The 21,888-nt window shown below is 41.9% G+C and overlaps 1 protein-coding gene across 2 annotated transcripts in view; it reads right to left on the bottom strand.

Annotated features, from left to right (window-relative positions):
• LOC146973385 (cGMP-dependent protein kinase 1) overlaps positions 1-21,136 on the bottom strand; it is an 84,893-nt gene extending 63,757 nt beyond the window's left edge. Inside the window, exons 1-2 of one of the 2 annotated variants that reach the window (XM_085799882.1) lie at positions 20,385-21,136; positions 7,716-7,882 (exon numbers count right to left, since the gene is read on the bottom strand). In XM_085799882.1, coding sequence (XP_085656008.1) covers positions 7,716-7,882; positions 20,385-20,641 — 424 coding nt within the window. In that variant the 5' untranslated portion in view covers positions 20,642-21,136. Of the gene's footprint in view, positions 1-7,715; positions 7,883-13,001; positions 13,835-20,384 lie in introns of those variants that run through there. The other variant, XM_085799881.1, reaches the window with a different exon arrangement.
• Between the last annotated feature and the right edge of the window lie 752 nt (positions 21,137-21,888).

Raw genomic sequence — 21,888 nt, 5'->3', positions numbered from 1 at the left:
GGAAAAAGGTGCGTGGCTCTGTTCTCATATTTGGGCACTTTGAATTGATAACTTGCACTGGTGTGGGTGTGAGAGTGGGAGAATGAAAAGGAGAGACAGTGACAAAGGGAACAACTTGGAGGTAGCAGGGGCAAATGAGAAAAGACACTTGCCAGAGAAGAGTATTTCCAATTGGAGTTCAGAGCAGACGCTGCACTGCTCAGTATAGGTGGGATTATTAGACTGCAGCACACGCGTACAAACCATTTGCACATAAATGGCACATTAGCTGAAGTTATATTCTTCCTGATAGATGTATTTCAGATTATTAAGCTATTGTGTGTTAGCAAATGCAGCTGGATGTTTACCCACACCACCATCTTGAGAATCAATAGGCTACCCACCTATAGCGCCTGGAAAACTATTTCCTGCTTTTACTTTGCCCATATTTTCCTCTCTTTTCACCGCCTCTTCTAAATAAATAAAAAACATCATTCTTCATGTAGCGCTGATCTATTAAAGATTTGCATCTGGTTAATTCATTGTTACAGTCTCAGCTTTAAATTAGAAATCAAAGAGCGCGTTGCCAGGAAGTTGAACATATTTTTATGCCTGCGCTCTTTCATAATAATTGATTTCCCATGTCTGAATACCACATCAACAATGTCGTCAGTCAAGTGAATGTAAAGAACTGAGCTCAGTGGAGGTATATGGATTTCCAAAGGTTAAAGTTAATTGATATATCTCTCTCTCTTTGACCTTTCAGCAAAGAAGAATGACATTATACACATATTTCATTTAATAACGTGCAACTTTGTCACTCATGGTGACCACATGTAAGTTGGACAGATACAGGGGCTGCCACCTCAGCCCAACACGTTCTTTTGACATGTGTGAGATAACTACTGAGGATATTTAAATGTCATTTCAATTACACTGCCCTCAGTTTTTCTTCACCATGACACCTTAATAATCCTCCACTGAGAGCCTCATTAGAATCATCATAGGAGACGGCCTTTAGGAGGGACAGCTATATGGGAGTCAGTGTAGTGGTAATAATAATGTATGCCATGTCACATAAAGTGATACACACAGACACACATTCACACACTCAGAGTTGATATTTAATTTGATGTAAGTGCAAGTAGTTGAAATTGAGTTCTCAGAGATGTCTTTTCAGCAGACGAGGAGAGCGGGTTAGGGTCCATTATTAACCTACAACTATCTGCTACGGTGCTGTCACGATATAATGAGCTGCGGTTATTGTGTCGGATGTCTGCTACATGCTCTAGCCTCCTACGCCCATCAAACCTAAATTTGTGATTGTCAACATTTTTACTTTGCTGAGTCTCCTACCCCCCCTCCAACAAGATGCTACTTTGACAGCAACAGCAGCAACAGCTTTAGGTCTGCATTAGTTAAGTTGCCAGGCAACAATGCAGTCCAATGGGTTTGTATGCTCATGTTTCTGCAGCCCAATTCAGTCCTTATTTTCATATCACCTTATTAATATGCAAATATATCACAATAATTACAACAATCACCCAATAGTTTAACAACTATAGCTGCAGTAGGTGCAGTGATAACTAGGAAGGAGAAGTAATCGTAGAATCAATGGCAACACAAGATAGTGCATCTTATTTGCTTTACACATTATGTCCTCACATTCACACCTACACACCAGTGAAATATTAAATAAAAAATCCAACATGAAGTGTTTCAGGAAGGTGTTGGGCCAGAAATCCGTGTGCTGCCAGAACAGCTAATGGAGAGATGAACAGCTATGAACAAATACTCCTTCATTGGGTGTTTTGATGATGGTAGAACAGAGATCAGAGCATGTGATTTTCTTCATCTTCATATTCCTAAAAACCAGTTAGTGACTCCTTGTGCCCTATGAATGGCAGCACGGTCCTGTTTCTCCACTGATTTTTCTGGTGGTTTTTGTTACTCTTCTACGGGACACCGAGTCACACTCAGTTTCCCCAGTTGATTCCATCTCTAAGCTCTGCTCAGGATGAGAGAGGAGCCCATATTCTTTCACTCTGCCTCATTGGTCATTGAGCACAGAGAGCAGCTCCCTGCAGAATACGCCTATACCACAGTGAGAGGATGAGTCCTACAAACCGTAACAGCTGTCAGAGTGTCAAAGAGAGATATTCATTTATTTGGTCTTCTAGAGATAATTAGGCAGCTCAAGGAATGGCCAGCTGATAGTCGGAGTTATTAAAACCTGACATGAAGTAGCCACTTGACAAGTAGCGACAGTGAGTGTTAGTTACAATGATTGTTAGTTTGAAGAGCTGATTCATTTTATACACAGATGGATGACAGTTATCCAAAAAGTATTGCAACAAAGAAAGAATGCTGTAAAGCTCTGAGGATATATTTCTATGTCAGGTTTTGATGACGTAGCCTGTAAAGTAGACTACAAGGAGACAGAGTGGTGATAAGGTGCTAGTAGAGACTTAAGGGGATTAACACAACGTAAAATATGCAGTGAAATGAAATGTAAATGGAACCCCGTACCTCTCATTTCCCAGTGCTGTTTATATTTGATTAGAGATAAGGGAAAACAAATCAGTGTCTGATTCTTACACATGCAATTATTTCTACCGAGCATCTTGTGTAGGATCATGAAGAGTCAAAAACCATCAGATTAAAGAAAGAAAGAAGCGAGTATTGAGCCACAGTGGGTTAACATTGGTATTCATTGTTATTCAGAGGTATATCTCAGCAAAACAGCGAGAAAAGGAGAATAACTGTCAGGAAGTGGTTCAGCATAAGCCTCAAAACACTACTTTGTTTATTTCTGTCATATTCAGACATTGACGGATACCATTTAAGCCAAACTTAAACACAAGTCTTCGTGGAGAAATCTGTCAGAATATTATGTTTGCCGTTGCTTTACAGCAGGTCAAATAAAATAATTGGAACTCTATCCAATTTATGAAGAGAAAACGTCAAATCCTGTGTGTATTCTCAAATCCCCTGAACACTTCCACCTGAATAAGCTGGTCTACAATGCATCAATGGTTGCGTCGAAGGGTAGCCTGTCAAAGAAGCCATCAATGTGCTGGTTCTGAGGTTTTACTGTAACTCATACTCAAACTGTAACATTGCCAGTGTCTCCTCACTTTCCTCTCCCCTTTTTTATGTCCTCGCCGTGCACTTGTGTAAAGTAAGGACATAAAAAAAAACTTCTATAACGGTGACTGTAAAACTAATAAAATATACAGCGAAGCCAGACGGCTAGATCTCCCTAAAACATAATAAAAGGAAAAACAATAGATATTTCAAAATCAGAGTCACGTCTTCCGGCACCTTCCAGGTTTTTCTTTTTTCCTTTGAATACATTTCTCTCTCATACAAGGTGAAAGATACAAAACAAAGTGGGAATCTAAGTGAATATAATATCAAATATAAATGCGGAGTTGGGAGCAGCAGGGACTTAATACAGCCTGTTGCCTTGATGAATTCATCAAACTGAAGAAACCTGCTCAGATACGCTTTTTGCCTTTGTCCAAATTGTAGTCAGAAGTAGAAAATACAAGTACAAATTAACAACACAAAATCATTGAACTTAATCCAAGAGGCAATTTGTTTTACTAAAACTAAATGTCAAAAAATAGGGGGGAAACATCACTATAGGAAACTGTGAAGGGCATTTCTAGACTAAATGATTCATTAATTGAGGATAGAAGAGGCAGATTAATCAATCATGAAAATGTCGCCTGCATTGCATGAACATAAATATTTTGAAAACCAGACATAAAGCTATCCAGATTAGGCAGCTCAGTCACTTCCCATGATTCATTTGTGAGATTAAGTTAAACTTCAAATCTCAGGCGCTCAGGTGGCTCACAGAGCAGGTACCATTAATAAGGCTTAAGGCCTAATCAAGTCCGACCTGTGGCCCTTCGCTGCATATCGTCCCCTCTGTCTCAGTCTCACTGTGGTCTGTTTGTTATAGGAAAAAACAAATACAGGTTTACTCTGGTCAACAACACAAAAGCATTTACTGTGAGTAATTTTCAAATTCCCCAGCTGACAGGTGCAATGATCACCATTTCCATTGCCAAACTGGATTAAACCAGTGTGTTCTCCACAGGCCTCAGCCCAGTACTCTGTGTGTTTATGCCATCCGAACTTATCTAAACACTGCTCTCAAAGCAGAGGATTAGAGAATGTGCGTGTGATACCTTTAACAAGTTTACTTCTGACATTGTTTACACTTATAATATAGCCTGTCTTGGCATACACACTTTTACGAACGATGACTGTGGAAGAATTTGAGAGGTTTTTTTTTGTCGTGTCAGTGAAATAACTTCATAATAACTGGATGTGATGATTACACTAGCTATTATCATCATTAACCACCTGTGCGGATCTCGCGTACGGACGCAGCCAATCAAAATCAATCTCATCTCCATGGAGATGAGAGCTTTTGTCTCAGCTGCAATCAATATTTAAAAGAGGCCCGATGTCAGTTACAGCCTGGTGCGACCAAAACACAACAAACACTCATTATGGTAGCTACGGCCAAGCAGGCGGCCTCATCAGAGCAGCGAGCCAGTGCCAGGATCCATTCTCTTCTCTACTGCTCCTGTTTTGTCTGATCTTTAATTATCAGGTGCATCAGCAACAAAGGCTAACTACGCTGAGGTTGTTAAAAAAAAAAGGGAGGCTGATATTCTCTGCGATATCGGACTATGCTCTCATCATCAAAAAAAAACCAAAAACGTTTGAAGCGAGAGCAATAATGTAATGCACCATTATGTTGCCACTGTTATTATTATTATTATCATCCCCATTATTATTGTTACTAATATTATTGCTGCAGTTTATACTTGTGCTTTACATGTTGCATGACAAAGGATTTCAGCCCCATGGCAACATGTTAATGGTTAGCCAGCAGTGCATCAATAAAAAATGACACTAGTGCCCGAGCTGTGAACATGTCATTTGCTAGGAAAATGATGTACAATGTTGAGCTAATGAGGCCGCGTGTTTTCATATGCCACAGTAAAGTCAGAGCGCCTGTCAGAGCGGTTAAAAAAAAAAAAGGTGAACTGTGATGCGTTTCCACAGACCTTGGCACATGGTCACTGCCCCTTGGACCAAAGGTTTTGAAATTTGTTTTTTATGCAAAACAAGTCAAAGCCAGGGACGGTGAGGGTGAAAATTACGGGCCAAGGAACACACTGGGACATGAGAGAGAAACAGAGCGTGAAATAGAAAAGCTTTTGATGATTTTAATTGAAGATAAATATATTAATCCTACCCTAAGGATTGGAAAATGGCGAATAATTAACAAAAGATTTGATATTAGTGACATATGACCACTGCTAAATTGAAGCCACGTTTCCAGTTGCACTGCAATTCCTTCCTCTATCACTGTCAGAGAGGAAATCACAAAGCCCCTCAACAATTATTTCTCTTACAGATTTGTATCTTTCGTTTCCTTTCTTTTATTGCAGTCAAGAGGAACCTATTCATCATGTCATTGTGATGCCTGCTCATTTGTGACCTGGCATGACGAGTCACCTCTGGGACAATCATCTTCTCACAGCCTTTGTCGCAGGGGGAGGTTCAAATCTACTCACTACCTAAAGTACAGGTTGACAGTAAAAGACCAAAAAATTCGAGTCCATTGCCTCAGCTGTTCCTTTTTTTCTTTTTTCATCCAAAGGCCTTACATTCACACAATAAACAAATACATCCCTGGTTCTGTCACGGCATTGCAACACCTTTCCAAATTTCCAAATTTCACCTCAGGTCACTGTTGTACCATCCACGGTTGCATTTTGCATTTCATTTGCATTATGCCAGTTACATGTAAGCCTCTTTGCATATCAGACTTCTCTCTGCACTGTGCAGATAAGAGTGACAAGTGATGTCCTTCTTGCAATAGGGATGTGAATAGTGTCGACAGAAGGAGTAAGATCCCTTACTTAAATAAAAGTACTAACACCAAGCTGTAAAATCCATCACAGGTGAAAGTGCTTCACTGAAATCCCACTTGGGTATATATATAAAAAAAGGAACAGAGGTATTACTAGCAAAATCTGCTTACATCTGCAGAGAAATGGCCCTGTGACTGCTGTATTATTATACAACAGAGTAGCATTTCACCGTTGGATCGGGGTAATAACTGTGGGGGATTCACACATATGAGAAGAGTCTACAGCCAAGCAGCATATCAGCTTTGTATATTAGCATGCCAACCTTTACTAATTGGTCAAACTGAGCCCAATGGGAATTAGTTCAGCGGGTATTTCATCCTAAAGTTATATTATACCTGTGGGCACCATTAGGGCTCTGTACACAAATTTATGGAACTGGCATTGTCATCCCTAGAGCCGTGTAGCTACCGCAGCTTTAAAGTTCAGCCCAACAACATTTTTATTGATCAAGCAATGCAGCCATTCTTTTGTTTATATCATACTTTATATGATTACACTGAGTCATTTCCCTGATACAGTAACCTTTGAAGTCACGATTCTCAGACGGGGTATGAAATGTTTTTGATTTCAGACCTGGTGACTCAATGAAGATCAGATGAAGACAGAGAGCAGCCATAATATTTCTGTTGGCATCCCAAAAGACACACAGCCTGTCTCCAGAGTCCTCTCAGATGTGACAAATCCTACCTGCTTCAGGAACGCCGAACACAGGGGAGATTTGTGATTCAATTAAACTAAAAAAAAGGTGTCACTTAGTTTGATAATATTGCTGCTTTGTTGTTTTAAATGCACTCTGCCACAGATCTGTTCTCAATAATATTGGCTGAATGAGACATCAAGGAAATATCTTGCCAGTAATCAAAGTAGGCGGCCACAGTGAAACAATAGGACTAACAATATCATTAATCTTCCTTTTAAAATATTATCCTTTGAAATGCCACTATCAGTGTATATACCAACCAATAGATTTAAAGAATATTGCCTCTCAGTCTCTGTATTGTTTTGTTGTTAGGGTTTTAAAACATTCTTAATCCTTACTCCTTTGTCAAAGGCAAATTATATCAGTTGTAGAGAAAAAGCAAAACATAATTGTAATTTATACATTCTATAACTCTGCATTTTAATCCACATTATGTCTGTGGATGGTCATATTCACCTCTATATAATGATCAATTATACTGTGCTGGCACTGTGTGAGACCATTTTGCTCTAAGTCAGATCTATGTGTCTCTGTGTCAGGGATGATGGCCCCCTGGACATTTCACTCCACTATCACTTGTCACAAACCATGTTGTAAATATGCTTTTTTCGCAAATCCCATCAGCACCAGAGTGGACGTTGTGCTGTTGCTGCTTTCAACGGAGCTCTCACACTTTATACGCTCTCACACAAATGCTGGAACCACACTGCTAAACACAATGACACATGAAGGGCGCAGGCGGCACGCAGGCTTAGACATAATAAAATCAGTGGGAAGAAGTAAACGTTAAAACATCACAAATTGTTGCAGTTTTGACTTTAAGTTCTTTGCCCTGCAGAAACTCAACAACAACAGTAATGCACTTTCATTTCTTTTTCATCATTGTTATGACAAGGTTTTAAAGGTCTCCAGACACAGCCCTGCAGATTCAGTTAAATCTTTTAAAAAGAGTCATTATTTACTTCTTTTTCGACTATTTCTTGCCCACTTTCCCTGCCCAAGGTTTTCATTTGAATTGATTTGGGCTTTTGCTGGATAAATATTTAACCTCTGTGCATGTGTGATGTTACCTTCCATGACATAGACCAGGGAGCCCACATCGCCCTCCTTAATGATGCAGCTATCCTTTCCATACTCCACAGGGTACATGCAGTCCACAATCTCTTGGATCTGCGACAGCTCCAGGTTCTTCATGAAGTCATTGTCCAAGATGGCTTCCTTGATCAGATCCTTGGACCTGGAGATCAGGTGATATAAAATGAGAGCATTGTTTTAACAAACTTGTGTGCCATTGGTGTTGCTTTGATGCAGAAAAAACATAATGAGGGAGAAGAACTTAAGACATTAGAGCCAGCGTTAACTGTAATATCTAGTGAAGGATTTTGACCAGTTCACCTTCAGAGATGTTGCTTATTTCTATGGCAATAAAAGTCTTATTCAAAGAAGCGCAAAGCAGCTTTTCAAAAAAACATATCTATCCTTATTTCAAATACATCAAGGTGAAGAATTGTATTTTTACTCCCAATGCTAGAACAAGTCAATAAAAGACGAAGTCTATGTCTAACGGAAACAGATGATTTCCATTCGGGGATGCACCTCTGAAAGCCTAACTGGCCTTCAGAGTCGAGTCATTAGGACGTTCTGCAGGTAAGTATTTCCTGCAATGACTATTTACGCCAGGGAGTGAATTTAATTAGCTGAAAAACTAATGTGCAGATATCGAGCTGCAGCTCTGTGGGCAGGTGGGCTATAAAGAAAAGCAGCTATGGCAAATAAAAACATATAACAGACATTATGGAAGTGCACATTGTGTTTAAAATGATCATGAAAAACAACAAGTACACATGCAACAGTGTTGTATGATGTACCACAGATGGAGGAGAGACGTTTGTTCATGTAAGTTGTCCATGTTTTGACAACAGGTGAACGCGGGCCAGAAGCAATGAAGTCTGAGACTGTCAACGCGCGCGTCAGGCTGATGCTCTGACACAATGCTGTGTCAGGAGATGGGGGAGAAATCTTGAGGCAGACCGGATCCTGTGTGTGCAGTGAGTCAAGATCACTCATTCATTGAAGCATGTCATCACCAGAGTCTTGAATTGCTGTGCTGAGTGTTGTGTGGCTGATTTTGAGACAGAGTGTCAGTTGGATGAATGAGGTTAATAATATGGATCAGGGTTAATCCAACAAGGAGTCCCCTCCTGCTGAGAAGGGAAGCTTTTATACCCTTATTCATAAAAAAGGAAGTAGACACAGGAAGTACTCGCTCTCTGTTCTGTGCTAGCAGGACTCAAAGGCACTGGTAAACTGCTTCTTGCCTTTTTGCGCTTGCTGCCCTTTTCAGAGGCCGATTTCTAGGAGCGTTGTTGACGCTGATCACCTGAGGAGCTTATAGCTAAAAGGGCAAATAACCACAAAGGCATTTTATGAACCAGTGCTCCCACTACACACACAGGCGTTTCAGTCCAGCTCCCAACCCGCAGGAAAGTCTGACACAAATGTCTCCTATGACGACAGCACCAGCAGTGATAATGTTTTGTTTTGTTTTGTTTTTTTTTAATTTACGCACTGAGCCCTCTGGATGTCTTTTTACTCCAAGCTCTACAAACTCCTCTGAACATTCATGTGTGTGTGTGTGTGTGTGTGTGTGTGTGTGTGTGTGTGTGTGTGTGTGAGTGTGTGTGTGTCAGTGTGTTTGTGTGTGAGGTAATGTTTTATGCTCTTCAAGGCTTCACTGCAATCTTCTATGGACACATGAATGTCTCTCTGTTAAATATTGACACACTTCATCACTTTAATATCACCAAAAAAAACAAACTTTGTTGCTCCTTCAGATGAAAAACTACCACAACTGTGAAAAAATCTCCCCTGAATAGCAGCTATCACTGTGTGGCACATAAACACAAATTTTAACCACCGGCCAGCATCTACAGATTTCAACCATGTCAATTTTACTGAATGATTAGTTTTGCCTCGAGTTTCAAATAGTATGTTAAGATCTCAATAACGTGGTTCTCATAATGTGTGTTTTGCATTCCAGAGTCTGACGAATTTTCAATTAGGGGCTTCAAGGCCTGTGCATATCTGACGGCAGCGACACTGGTGGATATAAATGAGAACATAAAATACTTGAACATCAACTATCAACATCGCTATCTGTTTAAAAACACTGATTACTTAGCATAGCTAATAGACAATGTGCAGTCAAGTAGAACAAAATATTGTATTGTCTCAGCCGTCTCTCTTACAATTCTCAAGTGAGATCCCACTTTATTACATTTTCTGACAGGAAAGGCCATGAATAAGCCCACTCAGATTGATTTCACAAGGTAGGGTCATTGCTCCAGACCCCCCTGTCATTTGTGGACTTGCCTTAGAAGAATGTATTTAAAAGAGCTTTTCCTTTGTTCGACTATTTACAGATATGAGAAAACACAAGCAACACAGAAGGGTAACTAACAGATAAAGGACTTTAAGTTGGATTTGATCCAGATCATATATTTTCTTGAGAAGGGGAAGATTTAAGTGTTGTGCCTCTTTTTAAATTCCCACCCTTTCATCTAGGCTATGTTCAGATGAGCTCTGTGTTTCCCAAACCCCTCTCCCTGTTTCAGCAGGAGAAAATCATTTGGATTTCATCTTAACTACTATAATTAGAGTCAGTTTGAGTATATGCGCGCGTGTGTGCGTGATGATCGTCATGATCATTGGTTAATTAGCAATACTTCAAAATAATGTTTCATTTTTTTTACGCAGATCTGGCAGACTCCTTTTTGTTGTGTGTCTTTTCTTTTTGGTTTTGTCTCTAAGTGACTAAATGATGTAAATAAACATCCGTCGTAAACAAACAGGAACAAGCTGAAAATCCATTATGTTCCCAAAGCTGACCCTTCCTGTGGAAATGTGCCTCATTGACCCTGTCTCTGTTACATTTACACCCGGGAGATTTCTGGCCTTTTCAACCCTCGCCCGGGACCCCCCGACTCGAGCCTCAGATGGCAACATTGAGCAACGTCTTCTAACCAGACCGCTATAAAAACATCTGCCTTCCTCCCTTTTGTGAGGATGATATATTTGCCTTCATCCACCAGTGATGTTTGGGGCTGAGCAAGTCCAGTCTTCCTTAAAAGGAGAAAATATGCTCGTTTAGGAGGAAAAAAGAAAGGGGTGGCAGAAAAGTGGGAGAGGCTAACAGAAAAAAAAAAAAAACGAGGCAGCCAGAGGGAGAGGGATGGATGGGGAATGAGTAAGGAACGCTATATGGGCCTTGTAAAGAAGATAAAGTGGGGGGAGAACGAGAAGAAAATATAAACATTTAGCCAAACCCAAGAGGCATTATCTCCACACTTCAATAAGCAAAACAAAATGAGAATGTAATGGACCAGTTTTTATCCAACGAGAGCACTTACGTATTTTATAAAAAAGTAAACCTCTCTATTCTCTCCGGAGTGACAAATTATAAATACTAAGTCAGTAAAGGTCTCACTAAATCAAAAATAACTTTGTTTTCATGTCCAAACAAATTGAATAATGATAATTATGTTGAACTAATAAGAGAACAGTGCCCATACACGCTCAAGTCATTTGCATCCAAATGTCTGTTTGCTTTTCCATCATAATGTTTTCTATGCACATGAGCTCATTAAAATAGAAGCACTGAACAAAATGTCATTCTCTCAGATGGAGAGTGTGAACCGGTGTGGCAGACGCTCCGCGGGAACATTAAAGCTCGAGTTGAGAGGCTTTAAAAGTAGTTTAAACGACCTCTCGGTGTGAAAAAAAGTATATTTTTTAGTTCCATCGTGAAATTTCCTTTCATTCCCCTGTGGGGATTATCGCCACAAGTCATGCAGCCATTCAAAACCACTGTCAAATCTCAAACTACCCATTTCCCCTCATAACTGACTAAAGATCACACTGAGACTCTTCAGTGGCGGATATATCAGATGCTCGGTTGGATAAAATGTCAAACTACATGACAAAATGCAGAACACACCAGTTTTTTCTTTTTTGAAGAAGAATAATTTACATTTCCCCTGTCAAGGTAAAAAGCCTCTATGGGAAATCTCCTAATGGAAAAGAACACGTATACAGTGAAAGGTTTAGAATGAGGATGATTATCATAATTTAACGGTCGCTCGGTTGTGTTTTCCTCATCTGCAATTCCAAGCCAGCGAAAAACTAGATTTCACATTTATTTACAACTGAAACCGGAAAAAAAAAAAAAAAAGCGCACAAGGAAAGAGTCTGCTTTTCTGTGTTTTATTCCAGCACACAGAGCTGACAGGTATAACAAAGAGTAATGACCTGCTCCTGCTCAGATAAATAAAACCCTCTTCAGTTTTGACTCTTCTTTGATGAAATCCTTGGAGCTTTGTTTGTTTTGCATGTCAGCAGAGTAATGACTTTCATATCTGACACATCTGATCAGTAAAGACTGATGGGTGCTTCCCCCCCTCGAGCATTGAGCACTGCCTTGAGAAAAGCGATGGTACAATTAATACTCTAATGGATTTTAAAGGTAGATAACGCATCAGCAATTTTAAGTTAAATACACCGGTTCTGCCGATGATGAGTAATTTCAGGGGCACTGCTTCTCATTTCAGATTTAGTTTTGAAAATGTATTGATGAAATGAAGGACAGATAAATTCTCTCTGTCCACCAGCTGGGGGGTAAGTGTATTGATTCATAATATCACAACCTTTGAGTTCAAACCCAACAGACAGCTGGGTTGTTTCAGAAAGGAGAGCGAGTTCAGTGCCAGTTTCATCGTGAGAAGCAGACCTCATGTTGGAGAGCAAGTTGAGCAGGAGAACGGTGTTTGTTTGAGACTTTGAAGAGAGAGGGAGAGAGAGAGAGAGAGGAAGAGAGGGGGCAGCTCTTGAAAAATCATAAGGTAAACACGCACAGAGAGCCTATGAGACTGCCTGTCGCAGAATCACAGCTTGTATAAAACAGGCACTGGTACATTACACAGAGCTGCAGCCACCAGCTCTCTAAACCTATAATTCCCCTTCACTGGATGAATTTTGATTTCTCTCTCATGTCAGTCAGCCTGATCATCAAGCTTATTGATATTCAGTCTTTCCCAGGTTGAAGGCAGCATATCACCTTCCCCAGCATGTGTGGGTGTGTGGGTGTGTAGCTGTGTGCGTGTGTTTAGAGGAACAGCATCGCATCCTTATGTGCTACAGGTCCTCTACCTGCTGCGCCACACGTAAAATTACGCACAGGAATCAGAAAAGGTGACAAAAGGTGAATGAACTTGTTACTGGAGTGCAACAGTTAATGAAAAAAAAAATTACATCATCGTTATGGAAAGTGAATATGGCGAGGTCATCATTTGGACACCTACTGTGGGCTTTTGGGGTAGAAAGGTAGGGTGACATGGCTGAGGTCTTGGATGTCGAAGGCGGTGGGCTCGGCGGAGATCGCCTGCCTCTTCGTCCTCTGCTGCTCGTTCAGCTCGTTCTGCTTGTGGACCTGCTGGGTCGCCGGTTTGATAACGGAGCGGTATTTGTCCAGCTCGTTCTGCAGTCTCTGTATCAGCTCGTCTTTCTGGTCGAGCTCCAGTTCCAGCTCGTCGATGAGCGCGTCCCTCTGCCTCAGCTCCTCGATCTTCTCCTGCAGCGCGTACTGGAGGTCGCGCAAGGTGCCCATTTCAAAACGTGTGGCGACGGGGCGACTTCCCGATAAGTTTACCGAAAGGTATGCAGTCGCGTCTGTGTCCTCTCTTCCTCTGCCACGCTGCTCATAAACTTTATCCGGCATGAACAGCTTCAGAGGATGCAGCCCCTATCTCCACTGAGGGGGGGGGGAACTCCACGCCGCTCTCCGTCGCCAGCGGATGTTGGGAATTTGAGCGAAGGTATGTTCGGTGGTTTCCGCGATTTCCAAGGTGAGCCCTTAAAGCGCCTCAGCCACAATCACGCAAAGTTTGCCCTCTCTCTCTCTCTCTCTCTCTCTCTCTCTCTCTCTCTCTCTCTCTCTCTTTCTCTCTCTCCCTCCCTCGCCTGTGTGACAGCGGAGGACCGTCCTCCCCGAGTGCGTCAGGCTGCGACCCGGCGAGAGCGCATGGCGAGAAGGGCGCCTACAGGAATTTGTGGCACGGTGCAGCCTGCCACCACCAGTGAGTGCTACACGCTCGTCTCACATGAATAATGGACTCAGCGAGAGAGTCACTGCTCGTCATTCCTCTGTAACTCGTCCTGGGGCTACTGGGTTACGAATGGATGAGCACCGGTGCCTTAATGGAAGTGGAAGGTGACGGAAGCTTAATGAACCACGATGCAAAAATAAACAAACGCTGGTTTGTTATCTGGAAGGAAATGAGGCTTCTGCTGCTCCTGTCGCGTTTGACTTCTTGTGTATTTTTGTCAACATGGACAAAAGTGCAAATGTGCTTCATTGCTATATTTGAACTAGCATACAATACTTGCCAAAGTGTGGCCAGGTTACCAAACCCCTGTGCAGCAACTATTCATTTTGACAAAACAAAAAAAAAAAAAACAGCAAGTAAAGGTGCCAAAGGCAAACAAACGATGATCTTCCAGATTGTCAAACAGAGACAGCAGAGGGGGTTAAATGCCAAAGCTCCTGAGGCTCTGCAGTCTCTACAGCACCTCCACTCCACTCTCCTCATCTAATTTTGGTGGCTGTCCACATTATTGAGTCTTTTGAAGCTCAGCGAGCAGCATTTGGCCTCATGAGCTCTGCACAAATTCAGAGGGGGATAAACTGCCAATCTAATAGGTTGAGGAGTTACTGAGGCTGAAACAGCAAATGACTGTGCTGGGGAGAGGGGGCGGTGGTGTTGGAGAGCATGGGGCGGTGGATCACAGGCAAGGTCAGGAGGATTTCTACACCTGACAGATTGGTGTTTTTGGTGTGGCAGTAAAAAAAAAAAAGAAAGAAAGAAAGAAAGAAAGAAGAAGCATCTTTTCCACTTACACACAAACCCACTGTGAACAATCTTAGAGTGAGACACTTGGGCTAAGAAAAGATCACAGCTGCCCTCTTGTGGTGGATTGTAGGATCAACTCAGGCAAATAACGAGAAGGTGGCATATCTCTGCCTTAGGCCAAAAACATGTCTAACACGACCCATACTGTTGTGTAATATCCATCAGTGTGTGTCCGTGTGTGTGTGTTAAGGAAATGGCTTGTTTAATTAACAGTGAGTTGTAGGATTTGCAATGACTGATTTGCACAGCTTTGCACAAACTGCAGCATACTGCTCACACTGTGAGACTTTAAAGGGGATGTAACAGTTGTGTGGAACACCTGTTCAACACACCAGTCATTAACATAAAAAAGAAACACTTTTCCACTGCTACTGTCTGAATTCAATCACCAAGTGAAAGCAGGGCAGCCTCTAATTAGAAGTCACTTTTTAGCATCTTCTTCAAGGGGAGGGTGAAGGGCACAGAGTTTTTACAGCAACTTTCCTTCATGAAACTGCAGGTGCCTGGAGATGTCAGACTCTCTCCACAGTCCATTGTTGCATCCACATCCTCCCATCATCAAAAGGCCCTCCCACTGTCCTTCAAAGCACCTCTGAGCTTTAAATTTCACCTCTCCAACCATCCAGTTCAGCCCTTTTCCTATGCAGATCAATAGAAACAGGATCCGTTGCTCCATGCTGCGGTAATCCGATGAGCGGGGCTGGGCCGCCGGCTGGTGCCACGTCCTGACTCTAATGGGGAGGAGGGGGTCACAGCGTCTCCGACCCCGGCGCTGAGGCGCAGCAGCAGCAGCAGCAGCAGCGGGCACGGCGGCGCACGTCTCCTCCAGACACCTGGTAGAAATCCTGTCATCACCGGTGCTTTCGTTGTTGTTGTTGTTGTTTTTGCAAGCACATACAGTACAGCTTTACTTCAGTTTCACTGTGCAGAGTGTATGGCCACATGCAATCAGCCTATGTGTCCACTGAAGGGCTATTCAAGCACTTTTTGTGCCTCATCAGCTGAGTAAAGGCTGAACATAATTTGACCATGCTTTCCAGAACGCACCCTGGGCCTATGGTAAGGTCAGATGATAGACAATTGGTATAGACTACTTGATTATTTTAGCCTTGAATGTAGGCTTTCTTGTTGGTCATCCGTTCTCTGTGAACATGGGTCACCTCCATCTCATTATCTCCTCAAGTCTTTCCATTTCATTCTTCTTGGCTCACGACTCCGTGGACTTCAGTGTGTTTGTTTGAAGGCACATTGAGCATCGGTTAATGAGTGCAAATAAGGACCTGTCCTGTCTGCAATTTATTAATGCAAATGAAGTGTGTGTGTTGTGTTTCTGTGTGTGTGTGTGTGTGCGTGTGTGTGTGTGTCAATATAACAAGTAATTTATGCTGATGAGATTATGTTAATAGAAATGGAGAAGAAAATAAACTAGAAAATTTCCTCTCGGGAAATTTTGAATGGGCCACGGGAGCTACTGCGGGTTGTGCCATCTCTGTCAACATGGGAATCAAACCCACGATCTTAAGGTCAAGACAGAGCTGATCAGACAGACACATGATCATCTTTCTATAAGCACTGATATGGAGGAGCTGTAACCACATTAGGTTACCTGTGTGTGTGTGTGTGTGTGTGTGTGTGTGTGTGTGTGTGTGTGTGTGTGTGTGTGACTGTAATCACATGAAGCTGGCTCTAGAGTCTGTGTGTGTGTTGTAGTTAGTTAGTAGCTGCATCCTGTGTCAGTCTGATTTAGCTGTGTCTGTGTTTATAAACATTTAAACGAGCGCCAGGTGGATTGTTTATGAAGTTAACGAGCCCTGGCCTGAGGATCAAAGAGGTTACCACGGCGATAGGGGCCCCCGCAGGCTGAGACAGACAGAAACGTGGAGAAAAACAGCCATTTTCTGCCTCTAAACCGGTCTCACAATTAGGCTTAGCATGACAAAACGGTAACTCCTATCAGAACAAAACACAGATCAATGTTGCTCTAAGGACTTACTGAAAATTTCGGTACGATTTGGTGTTTCTACAGTAAATATTTTGGCGACGCTGGCAGTTTTAAAACATCAGGCCGTTCTGCTCCTCTCAGAAAATATTTGTATTGGACTCAATGAGGAGCAGGGACAGACGTGGCCGCACTCAGAGGCTGATTCTGTAAGTTCTGTAAGTCTCTCTGATATTTTGAGCACATGACATGAGAGATAACAAGTTTGTCTTACAAATTCTGAAAAAATTATGTCTGTAGAGTGTAAATTGTGGCCGTGGTGGCAATTTATCCAGAAAAAATACAGAATGTTTCTTCACTCTCTCCCACTCTAACCGATGATGTCACGCACTCTGACACGAACATTCCATGCAATACACACCCATTATAAACTCATAATTTCTCCAAAAATGATCATGGTCATTGATCAGGGATTGATCAAAAACTATATGACCTATCAAAACGTGGAGTAATACGACAATACACAAGACTTGTGTCTACTGTTTAAAGTTTAAATGGAGTCTCTAGGTGAAAGTATGCCTGAGCAGTAGACGTTTGTTAAACTCCAATGATTGGTCTTTTTCGGTCTTTTTTTTCCGCCCGTCCCATTGACTTACATGCAAAAATTTTGCGCAGTAAATCGCGACTTACGTCGCGAAAAATTCGTAAACTGTTGAGAAAAGTAATAGCACACCGATCCCGATCAAGCCGCACGTTTTGATATATAATATGTCCTGCAACTCTTCGAGTTGCAGGACTAGTAGCGAACCGAAAAAGCGTCCGGAAGATTCTAGAAAAAGATAGCATTTCCTGCAGAAAATGCGTGTGAATGCTGAAAGCAGCTGAACGCTGTTGCTGAAGCAATGCTGAATGAGCTGAAGAAATTGTTGAATTAATGCTAAATTAGTTGACGAAACTGCTAAAGCAATGTTGAAAAGACTCATGCTAGAGTAGAGTAGAGAGTAGATGAATACTTTATTCATCCCTAGGAGGGAAAAAGCTGAAACATGTAACTTGTAGTGTGAGATGAATGCCTTTTTAAAGGTAAAAAGCAGTAGAAATGCTAAAGGGAGAAGAAAACATTGAAATTCTGCATGTTTAAATGTAATGGTTAAATAGTTGAAATCTGCAGCTAACCTGACAGGAAGGACAACTGATGAACCAGCACTAACATAGCCGAAGCAATGGCTGAGAATATATTTAAAAGTAGAAGATGTGAGACTTTCTATGAAATGGCTGGAAATTACTTGAATTGTCAAAGAAGAGTTTGAAAAATTCCTGAATTAGGAAAAAAGTTAATGCCTACTGAAATACATTGTAAACTGACAGCAGAAGAACATTGTTGAAGAATATAGATGGAGCATTAGCTGAGGAGTAGAACATGTAAACAGCGGGTTTAATGGTGTGAAATGGTTGAGAAGAGCCTCAGTAGTTTAGGATACGTGTAAAACAATGTGTTCAACATGACCAAAATGGGGAAATGTGTATTTTCAGTTTAAATAGCTAAAGAACAAAATTAACAGCAACGAGTCCATTAACTACAACAGGAAGATAGAGAGGTACATACAAAACAGTCAGACAACTGTAGGAAAAGTGTGTGTGTGTGTGTGTGTGTGTGTGTGTGTGCGCGTGTGTGTGTGTGTGTGTCTGTGTGTGTGTGTGTGTGTGTGTGTGTGTGTGTGTGTGTGTGTGTGTGTGTGTGTGTGTGTGTGTGTGTGTGTGTGTGTGTGTGTGTGAGAGTGTGTGTGGTAGTTAATGTGTGTTCATTTGTGTGTGTGTGTGTGTGAGAGAGTGTGTGTGTGTGTGTGTGTGTGTGTGTGTGTGAGTGTGTGTGGTAGTTAATGTGTGTGTGTGTGTGTGTGTGTGTGTGTGTGTGTGTGTGTGTGTGTGTGTGTGTGTGTGTGTGAGTGTGTGTGGTAGTTAATGTGTGTTCATTTGTGTGTGTGTGTGTGTGTGTGTGTGTGTGCCTATGTAACATGTAACTGGTGGCTTTAAGGTATGGTGGCAGCTTTAACCATAGGCTTTAACTGCTCTGTGACACCCTCAAACAGATCTAATGTGAGACTTATCTGTACTTAGTACGAGCAAAAGGTTTACATTTTCCGAACCATAAGACCTTGCTGAACGCGTCCGTGTCACTTTGGTGTTTCTAGAGTAAAAATTGTTGATTGTGTCGCAGGTTGGAGACTTTGGGACGTTTAGAAAATCAGCGCCTACTTTTGAATGGGAGTCAATGAGAGGAGAGGGGGAACTGGCCGCACTCAGAGGCTCCCAGTTTAAATTGTGTTCGTCTCTCTGGTTTTTTGAGCACATGAAGAGATCAAGGATGAGCTTGTCTACAACCGTGACCGAAATTATGTGTGTAGAGTGTAATCTGTGGCCGTGCTGACAGGATAGAGAGAAAAATGTGAGAGGATTTTTAGACCCTCTGTCACTCTACCAACTGCCAACGTCCGAACATTCCGTCCCATTGACTTTCATGTTAAATCTGAATTTTGTCAGAAATTTTAATGATTTTAAAACTATACATATATCTGAAACTGTTGAAGATATCAATAAGCTGAGATATAGCTGAATAGTTGAAAGGTTTGTGAACAGTTTAAAAGTTGAATGAAGTCTGTAGCTGAAAGTATGCTGAAGCTATTAGAGGCTGAATGAAGCAGAAAATTTGAAGAGTTTGAAGACTGTTTCAATGTATTCCTATGGGAGAAAAATTGCAGAAAAAGTTAAATATTTTAAAAAGTATAAATAGTTGAAAAGAGTAAAATAATAGCAGAATTGTCCAGAAAAAGCTGCACGTTTTGATATATGAATTGTTGAAATAGCACAAAGTATGAAGGAGCAGAAAACTGCTGAAAAAGGGAAGAAGAAGTAAGAATAATAATAATAATAATAATAATAATAATAATAATAATAAGTATAAAGATTTGAATAACAATAGTGTGAATGCTTCCAGCATTCACACTAATAAGAAAAAATCCACACAATAACAGTAGTGCCCGGGCTTCGCCCGGGCACTGGTCCCTGCAGCTATTTCATAGCTGTTGGGACCAGTGCCCGGTGCGATTGCCCGTGGCCCTAATTAAAAAGATGGAGACATTGTTTTTGCTCACAGCTAAATCAAGCTGACTGGACTGACGCAAAGTGAAAGTCACAGCTGATAACCAATCAAACACAGGCCTCACGTGAAACCCTCCAGATCAGCTCAGCCAGGGGCTACTGTGAACTAAAACGGGCACCCAAAGGTGATGAGGGAAGCATATGGTCAAACAAAGCGTTTTCTAATGGAGTATTAAATATCGTCAGACATGCACTTCGGGTCCTCAGCGTCCAGCTACTAAAAGCCAATAATGCATCGCACTTCCTCCTGTCTGTGTCCTCAGGGACTGCCATGATGGATCTGATCAATTAGGAGCTCTTTTCTGAAGCTCGCCTTTGAGCTGCGTCATCGCCCCCCAAGAATGAAAGTGCTCGTCCATTCATGGCAAACATCTCCATCTTTCATTTAGAAAAAAAAAAAGAGGGAAGAGAAAAGGTAGAAAACAGACAGAAAGCTGTGTGGAGAGAGGACACAAAACTAGTACAAGAAGTGTGATTGTAAGTAGCAGGTAGTGGGGCAATCAGCACTTGCACATTTATTTTCAGCCATAAGTGCAGAGAGTTGTGTGGGACATATCGATCCGTATCTTTCATTGCAAACATTTTTTGATTCATGTTAGTGAAGAGGAAAACACTCCGACAGACATTTTTAAAGATGGGACACAAAGCTCCCACAGTAAAGCAACAAACAGTCTTACCAGTCGGACTTGGCATATCTCCGAAACGGCTGCCTTGACAGGTCCTGGTGCGTCTGAGGCTCCGCGGAGATGCCCTGCGCCCTGCGGGTCCTCGGTCCAATAAGTTGAGCGCTGGGCAGAACAGACTGACATTTGTGTAATTTTCTCTTCAGTTCTTGAATCTCGTCCTCTCTGTCCGCCAGCCGCCTCTCCAAGTCCCGTATCCGCTCCTCCTTTAGCAGCAGGATCTTGGCAAAGTCGTCCTCCAGGTCACTCATGTCGAAATCTGCGTTAAACTTTGCCGCGATTCCCCCTGCGCGATGTGGACAAAAAGCGATTAGTAACTCCCAGCAGCACTCGCACAGGTTGCGAAAACGATCACAAATACCGGCAAGCCCCTTCTAAATACGCGCACAGGATGGTGATGATGATGCTCCGAGAACCCCCCCCTTTCACTGTCCACTTGTTTATTTCAGAGGAAAAGAGCAAAGCGGTGTTTAAAGCCGGGCAGCAGACGATTGATGGAGCGGCGCTACGCTACAGTCCACCAAGCCTCCGGGGAGCTGCTGATGATCCTTCATTGAGAAACCAATTACAGCAGCTCTTCCTCTCCGAGGACGCAGGCAGGCCGTCAAACTGGGCACTAAAGAGCCGAGACAACTCCTGCAGTTCACCGCCTCTCACCCTGCAGACACACCACAGAGGAAACCCAGTCCTGCTGCTGCTGTCAAATATTTGTTTACCGTCTATCTGCGCAGCCCTCTTGGCCCCTCTTGGAGCGACAAAAGTGCAACGTTAAACACCCAGATCACCTCCCCGACCGAAGCTACTGCAAAAAAAAAAAAAAAAAATCAATTTTCCCTGCTTCACAGAACAGGACAGGGCGCTATAGCTTGTTGGCAATAGTCACGTTATATGTTGTAAGCACAGATAATAGTGAAATGAAAGTGAAATGATCACCCTGTAAGGAAAAATGTCCTTGAAGGTTTTTACTATGGTGATTTATTCTAATGTGATGCAAACTTATACAAACTCAAACATTTAGGCAAAGTTAATACACACAGCAAAAATGATGTGAGATATCCAATTCAGGCACTTTTATTGGGCAAAATAGGTCTTAAAATGAAATTAAAAATGCTAAATCATCAAAATTTAAGTGAAAGTGCAAAAAAGAATAAAGTGAATGAACCAAATCATAAACAGAGCCTGATATTATGCATCCAGCGCTGAGGTAAAATTAAAGTCAATTACTCAACAGATCCAGGCTGTTATCTCTTACTGATTAGAGTAATCAGTAATTACATACTCTGGCAACATTGCTCATCACTTTCATCCTCAGTGCGCTTGTGCAGCCTGAAGAGACTTTCAGCAATAGATCATCACTTCTCTCGCTGCAATATTAATCTGCAAACCCAGCCAGTCATCTCTATGCACCATTTTTCATTCTGCTGCCTAAATCTGTTTCAACTCAATGAATTCATTGAGAGAAAAAGCGGAGCTCATGGGCGCTGGGGGGATGTTTCAT

The sequence above is a fragment of the Trachurus japonicus genome, chromosome 15 (genome assembly GCF_045865225.1).
Source record: "Trachurus japonicus isolate A0001 chromosome 15, Traja_1.0".
NCBI lineage: Eukaryota > Metazoa > Chordata > Actinopteri > Carangiformes > Carangidae > Trachurus > Trachurus japonicus.
Note: the sequence above shows the minus strand (reverse complement) of the source record. Positions and strands in the feature narration are given on the sequence as shown.